This window comes from Sinocyclocheilus grahami, unplaced genomic scaffold, assembly GCF_001515645.1.
Source record: "Sinocyclocheilus grahami isolate Dianchi unplaced genomic scaffold, SAMN03320097.WGS_v1.1 scaffold260.1, whole genome shotgun sequence".
In the NCBI taxonomy this organism is placed as follows: domain Eukaryota; kingdom Metazoa; phylum Chordata; class Actinopteri; order Cypriniformes; family Cyprinidae; genus Sinocyclocheilus; species Sinocyclocheilus grahami.
Window position 1 is genome coordinate 689476 of NW_015505439.1, and position 17762 is coordinate 707237.

Sequence of the window (17762 nt, forward strand, 5' to 3'; positions counted from 1 at the left end):
ATGGGGAGAATGAGTTGAAACCTCCATCTCCTGCTTGAGCACACCACAGCTCAATGTGTGCGGAGTACTAGGCCACAACTCTAACAGAACAACTGTATTCAGAAGTATATTAGTGAACATTATTGACACTTTTTTTTTTTTTTTTACATTTTCAGTGGTTTAATAATTTTTAAACAATAATTCAGTATTTACAAGTTGTAAAACAAAAATTTAAAATAATCTGCAGGCACTGGTCCAAGCTATTCTTAAGAAAAATATAAAAGCCAACAGAAAAGGCTAATTTCTGAAGAATATTAACCAAATCTAAGAATGCTGATAAACATTAAACATATGTTACAGAGAGAAAAATAACAAAAAATGTAAAGTACACATTTTTTAATACATGCATTTGTATGCATGTAACAAGCATATGAAAAATATACATTAAGAAAAATCGACTGAAAATGTCTTGAGTGAATGCGTATGCATGTTCAAGAACATGAAAATAAACATTGCAAATCTTCTGAAATAGATCTACACTTGAACTCTGTCATTTTCTTACTCTCCAGAAAACGCATTTATATAAGGAAGATGATGTCATCAGCCACCATAACCTGGTTGTCGTCCTGCATGCGGCTGAGGGCGGCACGGACCTCAGTTTCTTTAAATGGTGATGGGCAGCTCTTGTTGATGCCCTCCATCAGAGCAATCATGCCAACTGACTGAGCATGAGAAGAGCGGAACACCTCCAGCAATGCGGTTTTAAACTCTTTCAACCTACAGCAAAAACACACACATGGTGCGTCAGACATACAGCATCCGAAACAATCAGCTGTCCTGCAGACCATGCAGTTTCTGTTTAGAACTTAATCAGAAACAACACTTCAAAAGAATGTGGCAGCCCTTTAAAAATGCTGAGTGTAAGAGATACCCAAAATCTCTGCAGACAAATCCTAAATGCCTACCTGTCATCAGACAACTCTGTGTGACCGTTCTGATCAGGAATGTCCATTGGCTCCTCATCCTGACTTGCAGGAGCTGGGGACTGAACTGAGAACCAAAATTATTCATATCATTTGAATGTGCATTATGATTAAAAGTGATGCTTTCTATATATCTAAATATCTTAATCTTTAAAACAATCTAATTATAATATTTTCATTTACTTATTAATTACATTCATTTTATTTATTTAAAAAACATCTTTTTATGTTTAAAAAATAATTCAAATATGTTTTTTATAATATGTTGTATTTACTTTAAAAAATAATGTAAAATTAATTTAACCCATTCAGCATAAATATAAAATGTTTGTTGTTGGTTTAGCTTACTTTGTGGTACTTCAGTCTCAGTATCAAAGTCATAGGGGTCATATGACTCACTGCCCCGAGATGGTCTGCGCTCAGAAAGGCAAAAAGGAGAAAACTTACATTTTAATTTATTTAAAAACAGAAAACAGTTATTTGAAACTGTAATAATATTTCATAATATTGCTGTTCTTGCTGTGCTTTTGATCAAATAATTTCAGCCTTTGTGAGCTTTGTGACTTCTTTCAAGAGTCTTAAAAACTTTTGATTGGTATGTGTATCTTGGAAAATTCATAATCAATGATTTTGCAAAGTTATCGTGGAACAACACTAGACCTTTTTCTCAGTCTTCGAGGTGTGTCTTGTACTTCATCCTCCTCTTCATCCTCTGCGTCTTGCTCACCCTTTCTAGAGCGCTTACGGTCCTTCTCCAAAACCTAAAAAACGGGCAACAAGGGACGGAGACATTAATTTAATTGACAGAAAATTAAACTAAGTTCAACAGAAGTACAATATGTCTTGCTCACCCTTTCTAGAGCGCTTACGGTCCTTCTCCAAAACCTAAAAAAACGGGGAACAAGGGACGGAGACATTAATTTAATTGACAGAAAATTAAACTAAGTTCAACAGAAGTACAATAAATTAAAAAGTAGGGATCTGTAAACTCCATCTATAAGGTATCTATATCTTAAAACACCAATCTAAAGGATAAAAGTCATTATAATTGAACTCAAATCTGTCTAATATCAAGTAAACAACTGTGACCAATGAGCTACAATATAAACAAACAGACCTTCTTGAAATAGGCAAACTGCACAAGCTCTACAGCAACATCGGTGTCCACCAGTTCCACAACTTTGCTCATGCGAGCTTTGGCGTGAGCTGTAGACAGACGGATCAAAGTCTCCAGGGTTCTAGCAGTGACCGGCGACGTCTGAAGACAAAACACAGCACACATTCCTCAGATTAGTTACCTGACAGCATAAGAACTTTTACCAACTATTTACCAATACCTGACCAAAAAACCAACTCATAACTTTGTTGAGCGGCTGCACTTACCCGTGCGATGTCAGAGCCGAGCTGCTCCTGGTTGCGCAGACGCGAGTACTCCTCTGCAATGTGATTGGCTGCATCTTGAGTCAGAACAGGAGAAAGAGCCTTGGCAACATGGATGTACTTCCTCATGAATGCTTTACTCACCACTCGGTCCCTAAAAAAAGATCACAAAAAAAAACTAACATTTTGGTGTATAATAATGGGTTTACATACAGCTAAGAATGTATAAGAAAGGATTAGCATGTACCACATTTATTTTATGCATTATTAAACTACACTACCTTTGGAGTTGAAAGGCAGTAAGATTTTTTAAATAAATGAATATTTTATTCAGAAAAGACGCATTAAATATATCAAAAGTGACATTTATAATGTTACAAAAGATTACTATTTTAAATCAATTCTGTACTTTCTATTCATTAAATAATCCTGAATATATCTCGGTTCCCAAAGAAATATTAAGCAGCGCAACTGTTTTCAACATTGATAATAATAAGAAATGTTTCCAGATCAGCATACTCGAATGATTTCTGAAGGGTCATGTCACACTGAATACTGGAGTAATGACTGCTGAAAAAAATCACAGCAATAAACTACATTTTAAAATTTACTACAATTGAAAACAGTTACTTTAAATTGCAGTAATATATAACAATATTGCTGCTTTTGCTATATTTAGGATCAAATAAATGCACCCTAGGTGAGCATAAGAGATTTTCAAAAACATCTTACCAACCCCAAACCTTTAAACAGTAATATATTTTCTTGAAAAAGTAGAAAAGCAAAACATGGCATCACTATTCAAATATAGGGGCATGCCTGAAGCCATGTGGCAATATAATAAACCAGACATAATCTGGTCTGAGTAAACCACTGAGATTTGCATTAGAGAAGTAAATTAAACGAGTCCTTACTTTACTTTTTTGCTGCCATGGAGGAGTGGATTGTGTTTCTCGTACACCTGTAGCTCCTCTTCTTCCTCCTGAGTTACATCAGGGTCTTCAGTGGCCAGTGCATCAACAGTACCACCAAGAGCAAAAGCTGAAACACACAAACGCATGGGAGTCCAATAAACACTACAGCAGAGACTATTTGCAACATGATTCATTTGTAATACAGAATATATCACAGAATGTAATTTTCTATGTTAAAATACTTTCTCCTATTCCATTTTTAAGCAACTCTATTTGATGACCTTAATTGCACAGAAATGGCACACCTAACACAAAATAAATAGTATAAAATGTTTGTATATCAGCTTGTACCTGCTCCGTCCTGCTCATGAGGATCTCTGTAGCGGTGCATGCGCAAGACGTGGTCGGAGATCTCGCGGTCCTGCTCTGGGTCCATCTGATCCAGCATGATGAAGAGCAAATCAAAACGAGACAGCAGGGAGTCCTGCAGACCGATGTTCTCCATGGGGGTCTTATACTGATCGTACTGCAGACGAAGAGAGAGAAACCATGAAAAGACCCAGACAAATTCATAAAATAGAACATGAAATACAAAGAAATGACTAGCAATGAGTAGTTGCAATTTGCATCAGCTGTAATCCAGATCCTTGCTCTATCAAGTCTGATTGCCTGAACTAAACTGGATATTTATTAAGAATAACATTATGAAACAATGCACGCCCATTTACTTAGATATTTCAGATCTTACGAACACCAAATAAAGCACGTACTCGGCCATAGACCGGGTTGGCAGCTGCCAGGACGCTGCAGCGGGCGTTCAGTCGAGCATGGATGCCGGCCTTGGCGATGGTGACGCGTCCCTGTTCCATGACCTCATGGATAGCAGTGCGATCCATATCTGACATTTTGTCAAACTCGTCAATGCAGACCACCCCTCGATCCCCCAAAACCATGGCACCAGCCTCGAGACGTCGCTCACCTGAGTGACAGACACAGCTTAATATTAAGAAAACAAAAAAAAGAAGCTGTTATTATTGAACCTATGGGTTCTTGTCTTGATGGTGTGTGTGAAACGCAGTACCTGTCTCTTGGTCAGTGGTGACGGCTGCGGTCAGACCTACACCTGATGAGCCTCGGCCTGTGGTGGGAATGGCACGAGGAGCAGTGTGCAGAACATACCGAAGCAGCTGAGACTTGGCCACCGAGGGGTCACCTGAGAAATAGAGATATATATGCAGAATTGAAACATCTTATCATCTTACGTTGTGTAAATTGATTGTATTTGAAGTTACCAATTAGAGTATAATACTGTCAATAATATTTTTTTTCTAATAATATATTTTGGTTTAAATCCATTCTGCAGATTTCCCCTCATAATCAGTACATATATTTATTTAGAAATGAACTGATATTTACACTTGTTTTAATCTGTTATCATTTTTTTAAATCCAGTAAATGGATAAATTCTGCGCCATCTGCTGGGTCTGTAAAGAACAGCACCCAAAGGTGAAGTCGTTTTTTAATAATAATTTGACATTATTACATCACTATTACCATTTCTCTCACAGAGTATGAATAGGGCTTCTATATTTTAGGAAAGGGGGTACTTGCAAGATGATTATCAAATTTGGGGCATCAAACAGTTTGAAACACCTGGTTTAGATCCTCAAAGTCATTGAAACCTAAAGCTTTTTTATGTCAAATAAACTTTATATATGTAATATCACTAAATCTCTACAGAATATAGCAAAAAAAAAATGCAGGTTTCATTTGGACCTAATTACAAATTATATAGCTACAAAAACAAATATTGTGGCGTTCTCAATCTGATGTCCAGCACAGAAAACATTTTGTAAATATGAATCATTCATGTTACCTTAAATGTCTCTCATTTTAGAACATCATCTGTGCAAATCTAAGCAAGTAAATACCTATGAGCAGCACATTGATGTCTCCTCTAATGCGTGAGCCGTTCTCCAAAACCTTCTCCACCCCTCCCAGAAGCATGCACAGAATCGCCTTCTTTATGTACTCGTGACCATGAATACTGGGGGCCAGGGAGCGAGCCAACTGATCAAACAAATTCTACAGGAGTAGAAACCATTCATTACTTTACAAAACTCTTGTGCCCAAATTAGTGATGCACTAGGCATGTGTACAAATGCTTAGATCTATTACACAACAGTTATGTGTCCAAATCTTAAACACATTTACACTTCAATCCTCTTACCTTCGAGCGAGTTCTGCAGAAGCTCTTGATCTTGGCCACATCATCTGCAGAGAAGAAGTGAGAGACTTCTTTGCTCATCTGTTTGACGTGGCAGGCGATCATGATGGTCCTGAACAAACACACACGGGGAACAAAACGTATAAAAGCTTTAGCAAATAATATTTATATATTTTAAATAACAATTCTACAATAAAACTGATTTTATACTGAAAAAATTCCAAAACAGCTTTACCTGAAGGTGCCCGAGGTGAATCCCCCCTTCTTGCCAGGCAGGCAGCGGTAGGTGCCGATCACCTGCGTACGGTCCCCTGGCTTTACAGCATCCACCAAGTCGTTGTCCAGGATGATGTCCACAGAGCGGGGCAGCTGACCGGCAGGCGCTTTCTCCGGCATTTCCTGCACTGTGATGGTCTGGTGGTCCTTATAGATGGACAGACCGAACTCAGTCTCAAGTGGATTGTTCTCCTCATCCTGAATGGATCAAATATAGAAAGTGAGAACATTAAAGAAACCATTTATGAACCATCTAGAGCAGGGATTATCAAACAGAGGTCCAGCAGGCTGCTACAGAAAAGTTCAGCATAAAAAAACAACAATATGATAATAACTGTATTATTATTTTACTATAATTAATCAAATGTATTATTTAATTTAAAAAATCTGACATTGCTGTTTCTACAATATCAAACTCTATAAACGACTATAAATATGTCTCTATTAAATACATACTCTGTATTTAATATACGACTCTGTAAATACATAAGTGACTATGTATTTTAGAAAGGGGTTCCTTACAAGGTCATCATCAAATTTGGGGTATTTAAAACGTTTCAAATCTCCTGATCCTGTGCTATTCCACTAATCTAAGTGGTCAGGTGGGACAAATACAGTACCATGGTGGGATAAATGGCACTTGAAGGAAAAGCATCCAAAGAGGTCATATCGGTGTATTTGCGCTCCATGGTCTTCTTAGTGGCTGGGCAGTAGTGCACACTGCGTACTACTTTGGGACGCACCAAAGAGCCTGTAAATAGAAGGAGAACATTTTATCAATGTACCATCCATGCAACATTTTACGTACATATATAACGTTGGACCTACATTTGGTGATGATGCCCTCCAAACACACCATGCTACCCAACAAGCGAGAGGTCAGGGTTCGAGGGGAGACGTGTTTGCTGCCGAAGCTGCCCTCCAGACCGATGAAGAACTCTTCGTGTTGCTTGGCATAAGTGGCATCTATTGAAGCCACCAGATCTTTCAGGGCACGCTGGAACGCCAGGAGCTCTTCAAAAGCATTATTTAGCAGCCTGAGGACCAGAGACCAGAGTTCATTTCAGTGAAAACATGTCATAACCTTAAACTATAATCTTGAGAAGTGGGACAAAACAGGGTGCAAAATTGAAAAAATAAAACCTTGTACTCAGACAAATTAAACTACATTTATGTATCTTATATGTACTAAGCTACTGAGCTATGCTTTGATACAAACTCCCAACTTTTCTTTTTTTTAACAAAATGTGCTTTTTTACCTTGGACTGTGTAATATAATTTCAACTTTATCTTTAACAGCATTCAAGATGTTTTTAACATTTCAAAACACATTCTCGTGTTAGCAGACAGATTACACTTTCACATGTGACCGACAATTCCACAACAAATATAAAATATCATAATGAAATATTATCAAAATATTCAACTGACGGAGGTGACAGAACTGACGGAGTTGACACATCTGATGGTGGTGACGAAAACCTGAATAACTATCAACTAATAACTATTTAACTATCAAATACATTGAATCAGTCAATTACTGTATTAAAACAAACAACAAACAGTGAGTATGTTATTGTTTATAAAGCTTTTAATCAAGAGTCACATTGAAGTATTTTGATATATCATTGGAACACAAAATCTTATGGCGGTGACATCTGACGGTGTTGACAAATTTGGCATTTCTTTCACAAAACCAATGGAATTCATGTAGTAGCCATTTAATTTGTTTCTGTTGATGCTAGATGCTAATGGAACCTGCTTCAGGAGAATACAATTATCTAAATATTTCAAATAATTTCCTCAGAAATTGGAAGATGGTGTTGACATATCATGGCTGTGACAGGAAATATTAACATTAGGATTTAAAATATTCTAAAACTAAAACTTAGCAGATCCTGTCTGACACTGATGTACTCTGCAGAGGTGAACTGTGGCGAGGGGGTCCTTTAGAGTGACAGCTGCCCCTGATATTCCCTGATTTTATTACATTTTATTGAATGTCTGACAGTGTTGACAAAAAGTGGGGACGCAACTTTAAAATCTTATGAAACATGCATGTGTCATTAAAAAACAACCTTGCTTTGATAGGAGATATTATTAAGTGTTGCTTTTGATAAAACAAGCTCTTTTTCATCATTAAAAAAACATTTTAATCCATTTTATTGCATATGAATGATTGAACCCTTCTCTGTGGACACACTGTTTTTAGACGTAGTGAGAGGACATTAAGAAACACAGATTTGGTATAATCATGAGAAAATTTAATTGAAGGTGATAATTGTGTTAAATAAATTATATTATTAATCCCTCGTGACATTTAAAATATTTGAATTTTTTAAAGCTAATAGCAGTTACCCTTGCTGGACCTGTTTTGTCCCACGTCTCAAGAATGACTGATAAATTATTATGCGTGACATACAAATACATTTATGTGCGTACATATACACATATAGACATACACATTTAAATACTATAATGTAATTTAACCATGCATTGTACATAAACTGTACTGTAAAGTATAAGTAGAAGAACTATTTAAAAAGCTGAACATACTTGGCTGCTCGCTTCTCGTTGCGGCGGCGGAGGTCGTTGAGGTTCACAGTGAGCCTGGATTTGTTTTCGCTGATCATCTGTCGTACTTTGCTCTGATAAATGCCCTGGTCTTGCTGGGAAAGGTAGAAACGCAGAAAAAATTTTGTTAACACATAAAAACATTTTAAAGTAATTTACATAATGCTTCATAAGAGTGGGCCTTTGTTCCTGTAAGGCACATTAACTTCAGTAGTTTAATAGTTAATAAATATATAATAAATGTGTTATACTTACATCATCGTCAAGAAAATCCAGGTAATCCCTCTGCGCCTCCCTCATTTCCTGATCGTCCAGGACTTCAACGGCCATTTTTCTGTATAGCTTTTAAAAGTGTTGAGAAATGCTCAGTGCAAAGCACCTCGTGTCGATCTCAGCACTGTTGTGTGTCTTTTCGCGCCACCGGGCTTCTCTGGCTGTGGAATCCGAGTGCTGATTGGCCGACACACCGGTGTCTCATCAACATATTCGGTCTCTTGGGTTGCGGCGTCCAATCAAATTCACAGAATGAAGATTCGCCCGGCCCGCTTGAGTGTTTCGCGCGAAAAGTGTGGCGGTGCTGCGCATGCGCTCACAACAAAACAGCATTTACGGACAGGGGAGTTGTTGTAGTTGTTGTTGGTCTTTGCCGACAACAAACATGTCGTCGACGTAAAGGGGTCATATGATGCTTTTTTAAAGATCATTATTTTGTGTATTTGGTGTAACAGAATATGTTGACATGCTTTAATGTTCAAAAAACACATTATTTTTCAAATACTGTACATTATTGTAGGTCCTCTATGCCCCGCCTCTCTCAAACGCTTCGTTTCTACAAAGTCCCTCCTTCCGACAAGCGCAGTCTGCTCTGATTGGCCAGCTGACCCAGTGCATTGTGATTGGTCGAACACCGCAAGCACTCGTCGGAAATGTAACTCCCCTTAACATAATCGCGAGCGTCAGCTTTCAAAATAAATGTAAAGACACTGAGTAAATAATGTCATTGGTTTTACCATCAGTTCAAGCCCCAAAGGGGAACAGAGTCGCGTGACAGACACAGTGATGAAGCTGGTATATGTTTGCAGTACACAAGCCACGGTTAAGACAGCTGACTCCACAGTGATGTGACCCCCCCCCTCTCTCTCTCACGCTCTCTCTCTCTCTCTCTCTTTCTCGCACACACACGATGCGCAGAACTCCGCATTTGAACAGTCAATAGCAAATACCAGATTGTCATAGCAAAGTCAGAATGACCTCCTCTCCTAGGTTCACGAAACGGTCGTCCATAAAATGCATTGCTGTTCTGTTGTAAGTAATCTTAAAGGTTCCTAAATGCATCTACTTTCGGAAGGCCAAATAAAGTGCTTTTGCTTTCACAATGAAACACACAGCGTCTCCCTGACATGCTGCTTCAACACTAACTGCGGTTACTGAAACCATGCCTTCTTTCTTTGCTGCACATTTGGGCGCATTATGCTAATATTTCCACACAGTGATGTAGATATGTGGGGGCGTATTAGAACGAGCCGTTTTAGGGGGGCGTGGCAGAGTCTTAACTTTGATAAAGAATATCTCTTTGGTTTTGAGACGTTAGTCTTTGCAACTTCAGGGATCTTATCTATGCACAATCAGCTTGTAACACTCCAAAGAGAAAGGAAAACTTGAAATCGCATCATATGACCCCTTTAAAGTTAATGCCAGTATGTTTGAAAGGGGGCATTAGTTCTGTTTAAGGCTATTTTGCATTTTTAAATACATGCCTACAAGTTTTATAGTTGCCACCATAAATAGCAGCATAATAATAAATAGTAGTTTTCTTACTTTCAAAGTAGATGTTTGGCAGAACAACAGCTTCAATCACCATTCACTTTCACTGTATAGAAAAGATGCAATGAAATAAATGGTGATTTAAGTTGTAGTGGTGATCCTACATAACATTTTCTCCTTTAAATCTACAGTACTGCAAGGGTCCCTATATATTTTTTTCTGATAGCTGATGATAAATGATACGAATAGTACAATATTTTTCCAAAATGCTTATAATTGTGTACATTTCCAGAACATGTGCATTGTGCCATATTGCTTCGATTTGAGAAAATCTAATGTAAGTAGAGACTTAAAGGTAAACATTTATTATCTATCATCAATGCTTTAATGGCATCTAGCGGCGAATATCTGTACCGTAATGTGTTGTTTATTTTTGTATTTTTGAATAACCTTTCATTTCAATCAAGCATGGCTTCTGATGGACAATTTAATATTGAATTAATTTTATTTTGAGAAAACGAGTCTTCAGACATCAAAGTACAATTGTCTGGATTTTATAATCATGTAAGCCCACTGTACAATGTTAGTGTTTTTGAAGTTATATCGTTTTTTCGTTCAGACTTTTGCTCTTTCGAAGAGTGAACTGTGATGCTTGTGAACTGAACTGAGTCGTTTGAGTGATTTGTAACCACATTCACGAGGAGCCACCGACACAAAAGGTCTCTGTGGAGACTTTGACAGGCACAGCGCAGTTGCCAAGGTTAAAATGCAAAAAGTCTGAGGTCCAGATTTAATCTTTGGATCGATATGAAACCCCTTGTATATTTAAAAAAATAACGAAGAGAGGATCGAAGAGTGGCTTTCAACCGGTTCCGCACAGGTGATGAGCAGCTAATTTCTCTCTCTCTCTCTCTCTCTCTCTATATATATATATATATAAACATAACTAGGCTATTTGCTCCCTTTTACTTAAAAGTATGAAGTAACTTATTTTCTTATTTTTCCACGCATAAATAGGTTCCGGCGTTTTGAAAGTATGTTTTCTGTTGTATGAAATGTCACATATTCTTGCTCCCTCTTTACCTGATCAGGCACGTTCAAAAGTATAATTTTCTTATCTTTGATTTTACATGCTTATTTACAACTGTATTTTGTCTAGGCTACTAAATTTTGCAAAATGGTTAAAAGCCTTGTCTGCTTTAACTGCAATAGTGAAGTGTGGTAGCAGTAGATAATAATAAGAGTGTCATATATATATATACATATATAGACACACACACACATATACATACATACATACTTGGATGTCTCAAAACATGGTAAGCTCCATATCTAGACCGCATTTTCAGTGTTTAATGCTGGTTTGGAGCAGGAGCACAGGGGATAATGTGAGTATACAATGATCAATTCTACCAGGCTAGTTATTTACTTGACATTAGCTCCGTAGCACACCGCCTGGTCACCAGAGCAGTCTGTTGTAGATGTGCATGGAGAACGCTTCATCTTACTGGCTGGAGGATCATTCTTCTTTTTGGTGTTATGCAGTGTTCTGACTGCAGTTCTTATGAGAGGAGCTGTGCAAAGGCAACTAAAGAAAAAAGACTGAAAACAAATTAAATCATTTTACAAAGCATATTTGTTTAGTTATATGCTGTAGTACTAAGAAGTATTTATTATTATAAGTTTTAAAATTTAAATAATTTTCTTTTAGTACATTTATTATGAGAATTGTGATGGGATGTCTTTTCTTTCTTTCTTACTTTTTTATTTTAAAAGTCCCACAATCACATTTTGAAATCCCAGATATCTGTTACGGGGCTGACGAGACGTGAGACTTGCGGATCCATGTGCAAGCTTTTTATTGGAGAAGACAGAGACGTGGTCATAACAGGCAGGGTCAAACAAAGACAAACAGGTATATGGCGGGCAAAACACAAGAATAGTCCTAGGGCTAGTGCAGGTCGACGATCGGCAGACAGAATCAAAAAAGGGGCAAGACTAAGGGAGAAATCCAGGAAACCAGGCGAAGATCAGAACCGGAGAAAACAGACAAGGCGAGGCAAAACTAGGCTAAGGCTAAGGCTAAGGCTAAGGCAGGGAAACTAATGAGGGCTCTGTAAAGTAGCTATCTAAGGATAAGATATGTGAGACTTGACTGGACTCATGAAGATCAGTTGTGACTTGACTAGATTCATTAATATCAGCTGTGACTTGACTTGACTCATGATAAGGAACTGTAACTTGACTTGGCTCATTATGATCAACTGTGACTAAACTCGACTCAGGAATCAGTCTAAGGGAGGCAGTTTATATTTTAACTATCAAATACTTGTACAAATCAAATCAAACACAAATACTAAGTTGGTTTTTCACAAATGAATTCACTGCTGACGATAATCTACCATTTAGCCAACATTCCTCTGAGATCCAGTACTGTATGGCTTTGCATAACTGACCTGTTTACATGAAACTGTTTGGAGTCTGGGACATGAGTTTTTCAAAAGCAAAAGCATTCAAATTAAAGGCAGGGTAAGCGATTTCTGGTAGCCAATGATGACATATGAAATCACCAAAACAAACACGCCCCTACCCCAAAAGTGTCTTGCCCCTATTTTGATAGCTCCGCCCCACATATACGTACGCAACCCAGGCAACGATTAGTTCTGTGAAACAAAGCAAAACCAATGTTACACCGTGTCTACATCAGACGTGAGCGGCGCGGCGCAGCACAACAAATCCCGACAGAAAACTGCTGCCTGGTTCTATTTATGACGTGCTGACACAAATTTAAAATGGTTTTCAACGGTCGTTTGATCGCGTCCAGTGTAGGCAGACTTTAGCTGTTGTAGACACGGTGTTACTCACCTATTGAGAAGAAACAAAGCAACCTCGGCGTCCGATCGCAGGCCTCCGCTCCTTGAGTTCTCTCCAGCGCTGGAAAGCTGATCCAATATTTACACGGGTCCTACTTCTTGCCTTATCGTTCCGCAGACGTTTTCCTCTTTTGTTTTTTATCCGCCATCTCTATCTTTCTGTCGCTCGGCTCGGCTAATGTCCGTCCCATGCACTGAAAGCTCTCTCCTCCACATCACGAGTAGACACGCCCCTTATTGCTGATTGGCTACCAGTTTGTTTTGCTATTCGGCCCAAATCAGTTTTCTAAAGTGTTTTTGAAAAATTACATACCCTACCTTTAAGGAATAAAGCTGGATTTGGCCCAAATTAGAATGGGGGAGAGTTGGTGGGGTGAGGGATAAGGGAGGCTACTTTTATTTCACACTCAGCGTTGTCAGGCAATGGTGTTGTGGTGGAGGAACAGATCAACTCTTGCTTGCTTCTTGTGTATCTTATAGAATATTCATGTAGAATATATACTCTCTTCATAAAATCGAAATACCATCTGCAGGCCTGAACAAAAATGTCCTGCTTAAATACTTTGTTGTCTGGGTGTGCTGTTATATACTGTGGGGTCCAATAGTCTAGGACCACATTGAAAATATGGTAGTCAAAATCTGATTTAAACCTATAGAGAAAAATTAAGTTTTAGGATTTTAAAAATGTAAAGCAACAAATCACTGGGACGAAAAAATGTTACACTGATAACAAATGTATTTAATAATAACATGTTTACAACACTGATAACATATTTATTTAATAACAAATCATTTCAACCTCAAATATGCCTTAGATATTCCTTTGTACTTTAATAAATGTTTACATTAAAATTAGGGCTGTCACTAACGATTATTTTGGTAATAGAGTAATCGGTCCATTATTCTGACGATTAATCAAGTAATCGGATAATTATAATTATTTTTTCGTGGTAATAAAAATAGACCCAAGCAAACAATAGTCTTTAAAATGACTTAAAATACATATATAATAACAATGAGGCATAATAATTAATAATATTTTTTGCATTCCCACTTGCTCAAATAGCAAAAGAAAAACTCCACGATAGTGTTTTCATGACTTTCAATAAAAGGGAAAAAATTGAGAGAGACTGAAAACGGCAGTCAGAAGAGAGAACGATGTCAAATTTACCGTCCCTCCCATAGACGCTGCATTAGAAACACCCTCGCATTTGCGTTAACTGTTTTTTTGTCATTTGATGCAAAGGTGATATAATACAAAGAATAGTGTTATAAATGTACATACATTTTTTTTAAAATACAAATATGAAAAACTTTACGATGCTGATGACCGTTAAATCACAGTCTTGTGAAAAGGGTCCATCGAGGATTTTTAAAAATCGAGTACTCAAACTGAATCAAGGACTCATTGAAATCCAGGTAATAAATCTTTCGTGAGTTTTCATTTTAGTTAAGCAAGTTGAATGACACTTATTTGTAGGCTGTGTAAAAAAAGTACAAACAAATCTGTCCTTTTTTTTAGTTTTTGTGCAAGGATCAGCCACGCGTTTATCATTCATCCTTTGGCCTTTAGGTGGCAGCAGTGTTCCATTCATGAACTGAAACTTTTTTTGTTTTAATTAAGTTGTTTTTTTAAATTAAGATATAATTCAAAACAGAACTGACCATTATATATCAAATCTAAATAAGGAACGAGAAAACTAAGAGTAACTAAGCTAACTGAATAAGTATGCAAGTGAAGTGGTTTGTTTTAAGGGATGTATGGATTAGGCACTGGAGTGTCAGAAATCCAGAATGAGGAAGTGTGACTCTGTCAAATCCCTGTTGGATCAGTGTGTTGCTGCCAGTAAAGACAAGATGATGATGGGTGATCTAGGATCGTGTAACTGAGGTCAAAGGTAAGGGGACATTTTCTTTCATTCTTTTAGGCAGACTGAGAGAAGGCGGCTGTTTATGGATATTAGTTTCTGAAAAATCTCACACAGATGATGTACAATATCAGAGCATGAATATTCGTTTGAAAGATTTATATGCTTAAGGTACATTTAAACTGCTTTGGGTATTACCTCTTAGTATTTTAATATTTATACTTTTTGGCATTACTTTTCAACCGCTACTGTGTCTCCTTGCATTTTTAAAATAGTAATATACTTAACATTGCAGCAACACCAGTCTGTGTTAACATGAAAGAAGGTGTGACTTGTACAAGTACTCACCTGTGTAGTCATCGTGTTTGTGAGAACCGTAATAACTGCTTACATTGTATTCGCTTTCATCTCATTGAGAATATCAACTGTTACAGATTATTGATTTTACTTTCCTTCAGTTCTTCCAGTTCAGTCATTACAGAAACTGTATGAAGAGTGATGGCTCCTGTTGAGGAGGGTCTGATCACCTGGTTATCAGGTTGTTCTTCCTCCCTTCAGATTAGCATTGTGTCAGCCATCTTCATCATCATTTATGTCACAGTCTACAGCCTTTGTACAAGCTGTTTCAGGTAAGTCTTTCCTTTTCTTTTTTTCTTTTTTATGTATATTTATATTTATATGCATATTTGGGAATTTGGTTATTATCACATCTTGTGCTGATTCAAAACACACCCAGGAGAAGGGAGTGATTGTAACAGAATGCTGTGAGTAAATGGGTGGAATGTGCAATGACAGGTTCAGAAGCACAAGTCACCAAGTGCCCAAGTCACGCAGCATGAATAACATTAATGTCTGTGTAAGAAAAGTAGAGACCTGTTTGTCAACTCCAGTACCTTTGTGTTTATGTAAACCACAAAGATGGATTGATAACATCATGTTTGCATGCAGACACCATGCAAAAAATATCAGGAAAATAAACAGGATGTAAGGTGGATGCTACTGTATATCTGTAACATTTGAAATAGTGACTTTTCTTTTTTTATGTCTCCAGTATGTCTGACAGTGTTTCACCCAGGTATTTGCACAGACGAGAGAAAACAAATATTCCATCGGCACCTCAACAAAATGTAAGAGACTGATATAAGACAAAACTCATATTCAGAATACAATATATACAGTAAATTAGTATTACTCTTGGCTATTGCTTCAATGGATTATTGTTCAATGCATTCTGTAAAAAATGGCCAGGTTGCTTAAAAATGTGCTTCACTTGACACCATCTAAATTACTTGATTTTATTCAAGTCCAAATATTATTTAAAGGAATAATTAACTCCCAAAATGTAACATTTGCTGAAAATTTAATAGATGAGTTTGTTTCTTCATCAGAACAGATTTGAAGAAATTTAGCATTATATCACTTGCTCACCGATGGATCCTCTGCAGTGAATGGTTGCCATCATAATGAGAGTTCAAACAGCTGATAAACACATCACAATAATCCACAAGTAATTCACACGACTCCAGTGCATCAATTAATTAAAGTGTTTTAACTATAAACCATCGCTTCTGGCCAAAATCGCAGTCTATAATCCATAATAATGCTTCCACCTGTGACTGTTAACTGTTTTGGACTGTTTTTGCTTGTAAATTATGCTTGATCTGTGCATATTTCTCTCCTGATTCAGACTAGATTACTTTTTTTATGGAGAAAGCAATATTATGTTCAGAGGATTTGTATTCTAGCCAGAAGCAAAATGTCTTAGTGATGGATTTGTGTATAACAAACACACAGCTTGTGGATTGCTTACATTATTTGCTGCTTGTGGATTATTTTGATGTTTTTATCAGCTGTTTGAACTCTTATTCTGACGGCAGCCATTCACTGCATTCATTGGTGAACTGCTGGATCTGTTGGTGAGTAAGAAATTTTTTTCTTGGAGATATTTCTCCGGATCTGTTCTGATGAAGACACAAACTCATCTACATCTAATAAGATAAGTAATTTCCAGATAGTTATTGGATTAATCTTCTAAAGGAAATTACACTTTAATGAAAAGCAGATAGAGAAAGCTAATGATTTAAAAAAAATAATAATAATAATTTTAATAGGACCAACATAAAAGTCCTAGTATGTGACATTAACTAATAAATAAATAAATATTCTCACAAATTAATGTCCTTATTACAGAAACTACCTGAGTCCCAGAGTGTTGAATATATGCTAGATGCCAAGGATCTAACTGATCATATATACTCACTCATAGAGGCTGAACTGAATGAGGAAAATCCTTATGAGTGCATTAGTGAGCCTCCGTTACAGCCTCCATCTGACAAAGCTGACGGGGAGAATGAGAGCCCTTCCCCAGCAATGACAAAGCCTGATGATAATCACTCTGTCTCAGCCCTCAACAAACCAGTAAACAAGCAGGCAGTGGAGCAGCCTGACGCTTTACCTCAACATTTGACCGACTCAGAACCGACTGCTGTCTATGCTGCAGTGAACTGGAAAACCAAGAGTCAGAAGAACATAACACCTCTCTCTGATACGGATACTGTGGTTTATATGAGTGATATTGCTATGGAGGCTGTCCCTCCCATTCCAGACAAACATTTCTAGTATGACGAAAGGGCAACATTTTCATTTACAATGCATTATTTGTATTTATTCACATTTTGCAAGCTTTAAAACAAACTTGCAACACATATAAACATTGTTAAAAATAAATATTTTTGTATTTATTGATTTGTATCATGTGAACTAATAAATATATCCATTCATTGCTACAACTTCATATAAAACTATAAAGGAAGCCAACCATGTCTGGGTTATTGTAGGTCAGTGTGAATCACATGACACAATGCCTCCAGCCAATACCCAGACTGGATTCAGAGACTGAAACCCAACATGCTTGTGCTGTCCAG

At 37.2% G+C, this 17762-nt stretch overlaps 2 protein-coding genes across 2 annotated transcripts; one reads left to right on the forward strand and one right to left on the reverse strand.

Moving 5' to 3' along the window:
- Positions 1 to 353: 353 nt before the first annotated feature.
- LOC107599075 (zygotic DNA replication licensing factor mcm3) lies at positions 354 to 8772 on the reverse strand. Its single transcript, XM_016290560.1, has 17 exons — positions 8589 to 8772; positions 8316 to 8428; positions 6588 to 6796; positions 6380 to 6510; positions 5719 to 5957; positions 5487 to 5595; positions 5188 to 5341; positions 4338 to 4469; positions 4027 to 4235; positions 3608 to 3782; positions 3257 to 3383; positions 2346 to 2496; positions 2080 to 2220; positions 1623 to 1723; positions 1311 to 1375; positions 945 to 1029; positions 354 to 756 (listed from the first exon to the last, which is right to left on the reverse strand). Exons 1-17 carry the CDS (start codon positions 8661 to 8663, stop codon positions 558 to 560), a joined length of 2415 nt encoding a protein of 804 aa, XP_016146046.1. The 5' UTR covers positions 8664 to 8772; the 3' UTR covers positions 354 to 557.
- A 6080-nt stretch (positions 8773 to 14852) lies between these two features.
- Positions 14853 to 17736, forward strand: LOC107599077 (uncharacterized). The gene is made up of 4 exons (XM_016290566.1): positions 14853 to 14868; positions 15297 to 15467; positions 15890 to 15965; positions 17029 to 17736. Exons 2-4 carry the CDS (start codon positions 15337 to 15339, stop codon positions 17455 to 17457), a joined length of 636 nt encoding a protein of 211 aa, XP_016146052.1. The 5' UTR covers positions 14853 to 14868; positions 15297 to 15336; the 3' UTR covers positions 17458 to 17736.
- Positions 17737 to 17762: the final 26 nt, after the last annotated feature.

Excerpts from the sequence above, each read along its gene's own strand:
- LOC107599075 (XM_016290560.1), bottom strand. The coding sequence starts at position 8,663 with ATGGCCGTTGAAGTCCTGGACGATCAGGAAATGAGGGAGGCGCAGAGG. Across the intron at positions 3,783-4,026 it reads CCAACCCGGTCTATGGCCGA|TACGATCAGTATAAGACCCC; the intron begins GTACGTGCTTTA and ends CTTCGTCTGCAG. Across the intron at positions 1,376-1,622 it reads CCTCGAAGACTGAGAAAAAG|ACCATCTCGGGGCAGTGAGT; the intron begins GTCTAGTGTTGT and ends TTCTGAGCGCAG.
- LOC107599077 (XM_016290566.1), top strand. The coding sequence starts at position 15,337 with ATGGCTCCTGTTGAGGAGGGTCTGATCACCTGGTTATCAGGTTGTTCT. Across the intron at positions 15,468-15,889 it reads CTTTGTACAAGCTGTTTCAG|TATGTCTGACAGTGTTTCAC; the intron begins GTAAGTCTTTCC and ends TTATGTCTCCAG. Across the intron at positions 15,966-17,028 it reads CATCGGCACCTCAACAAAAT|AAACTACCTGAGTCCCAGAG; the intron begins GTAAGAGACTGA and ends TCCTTATTACAG.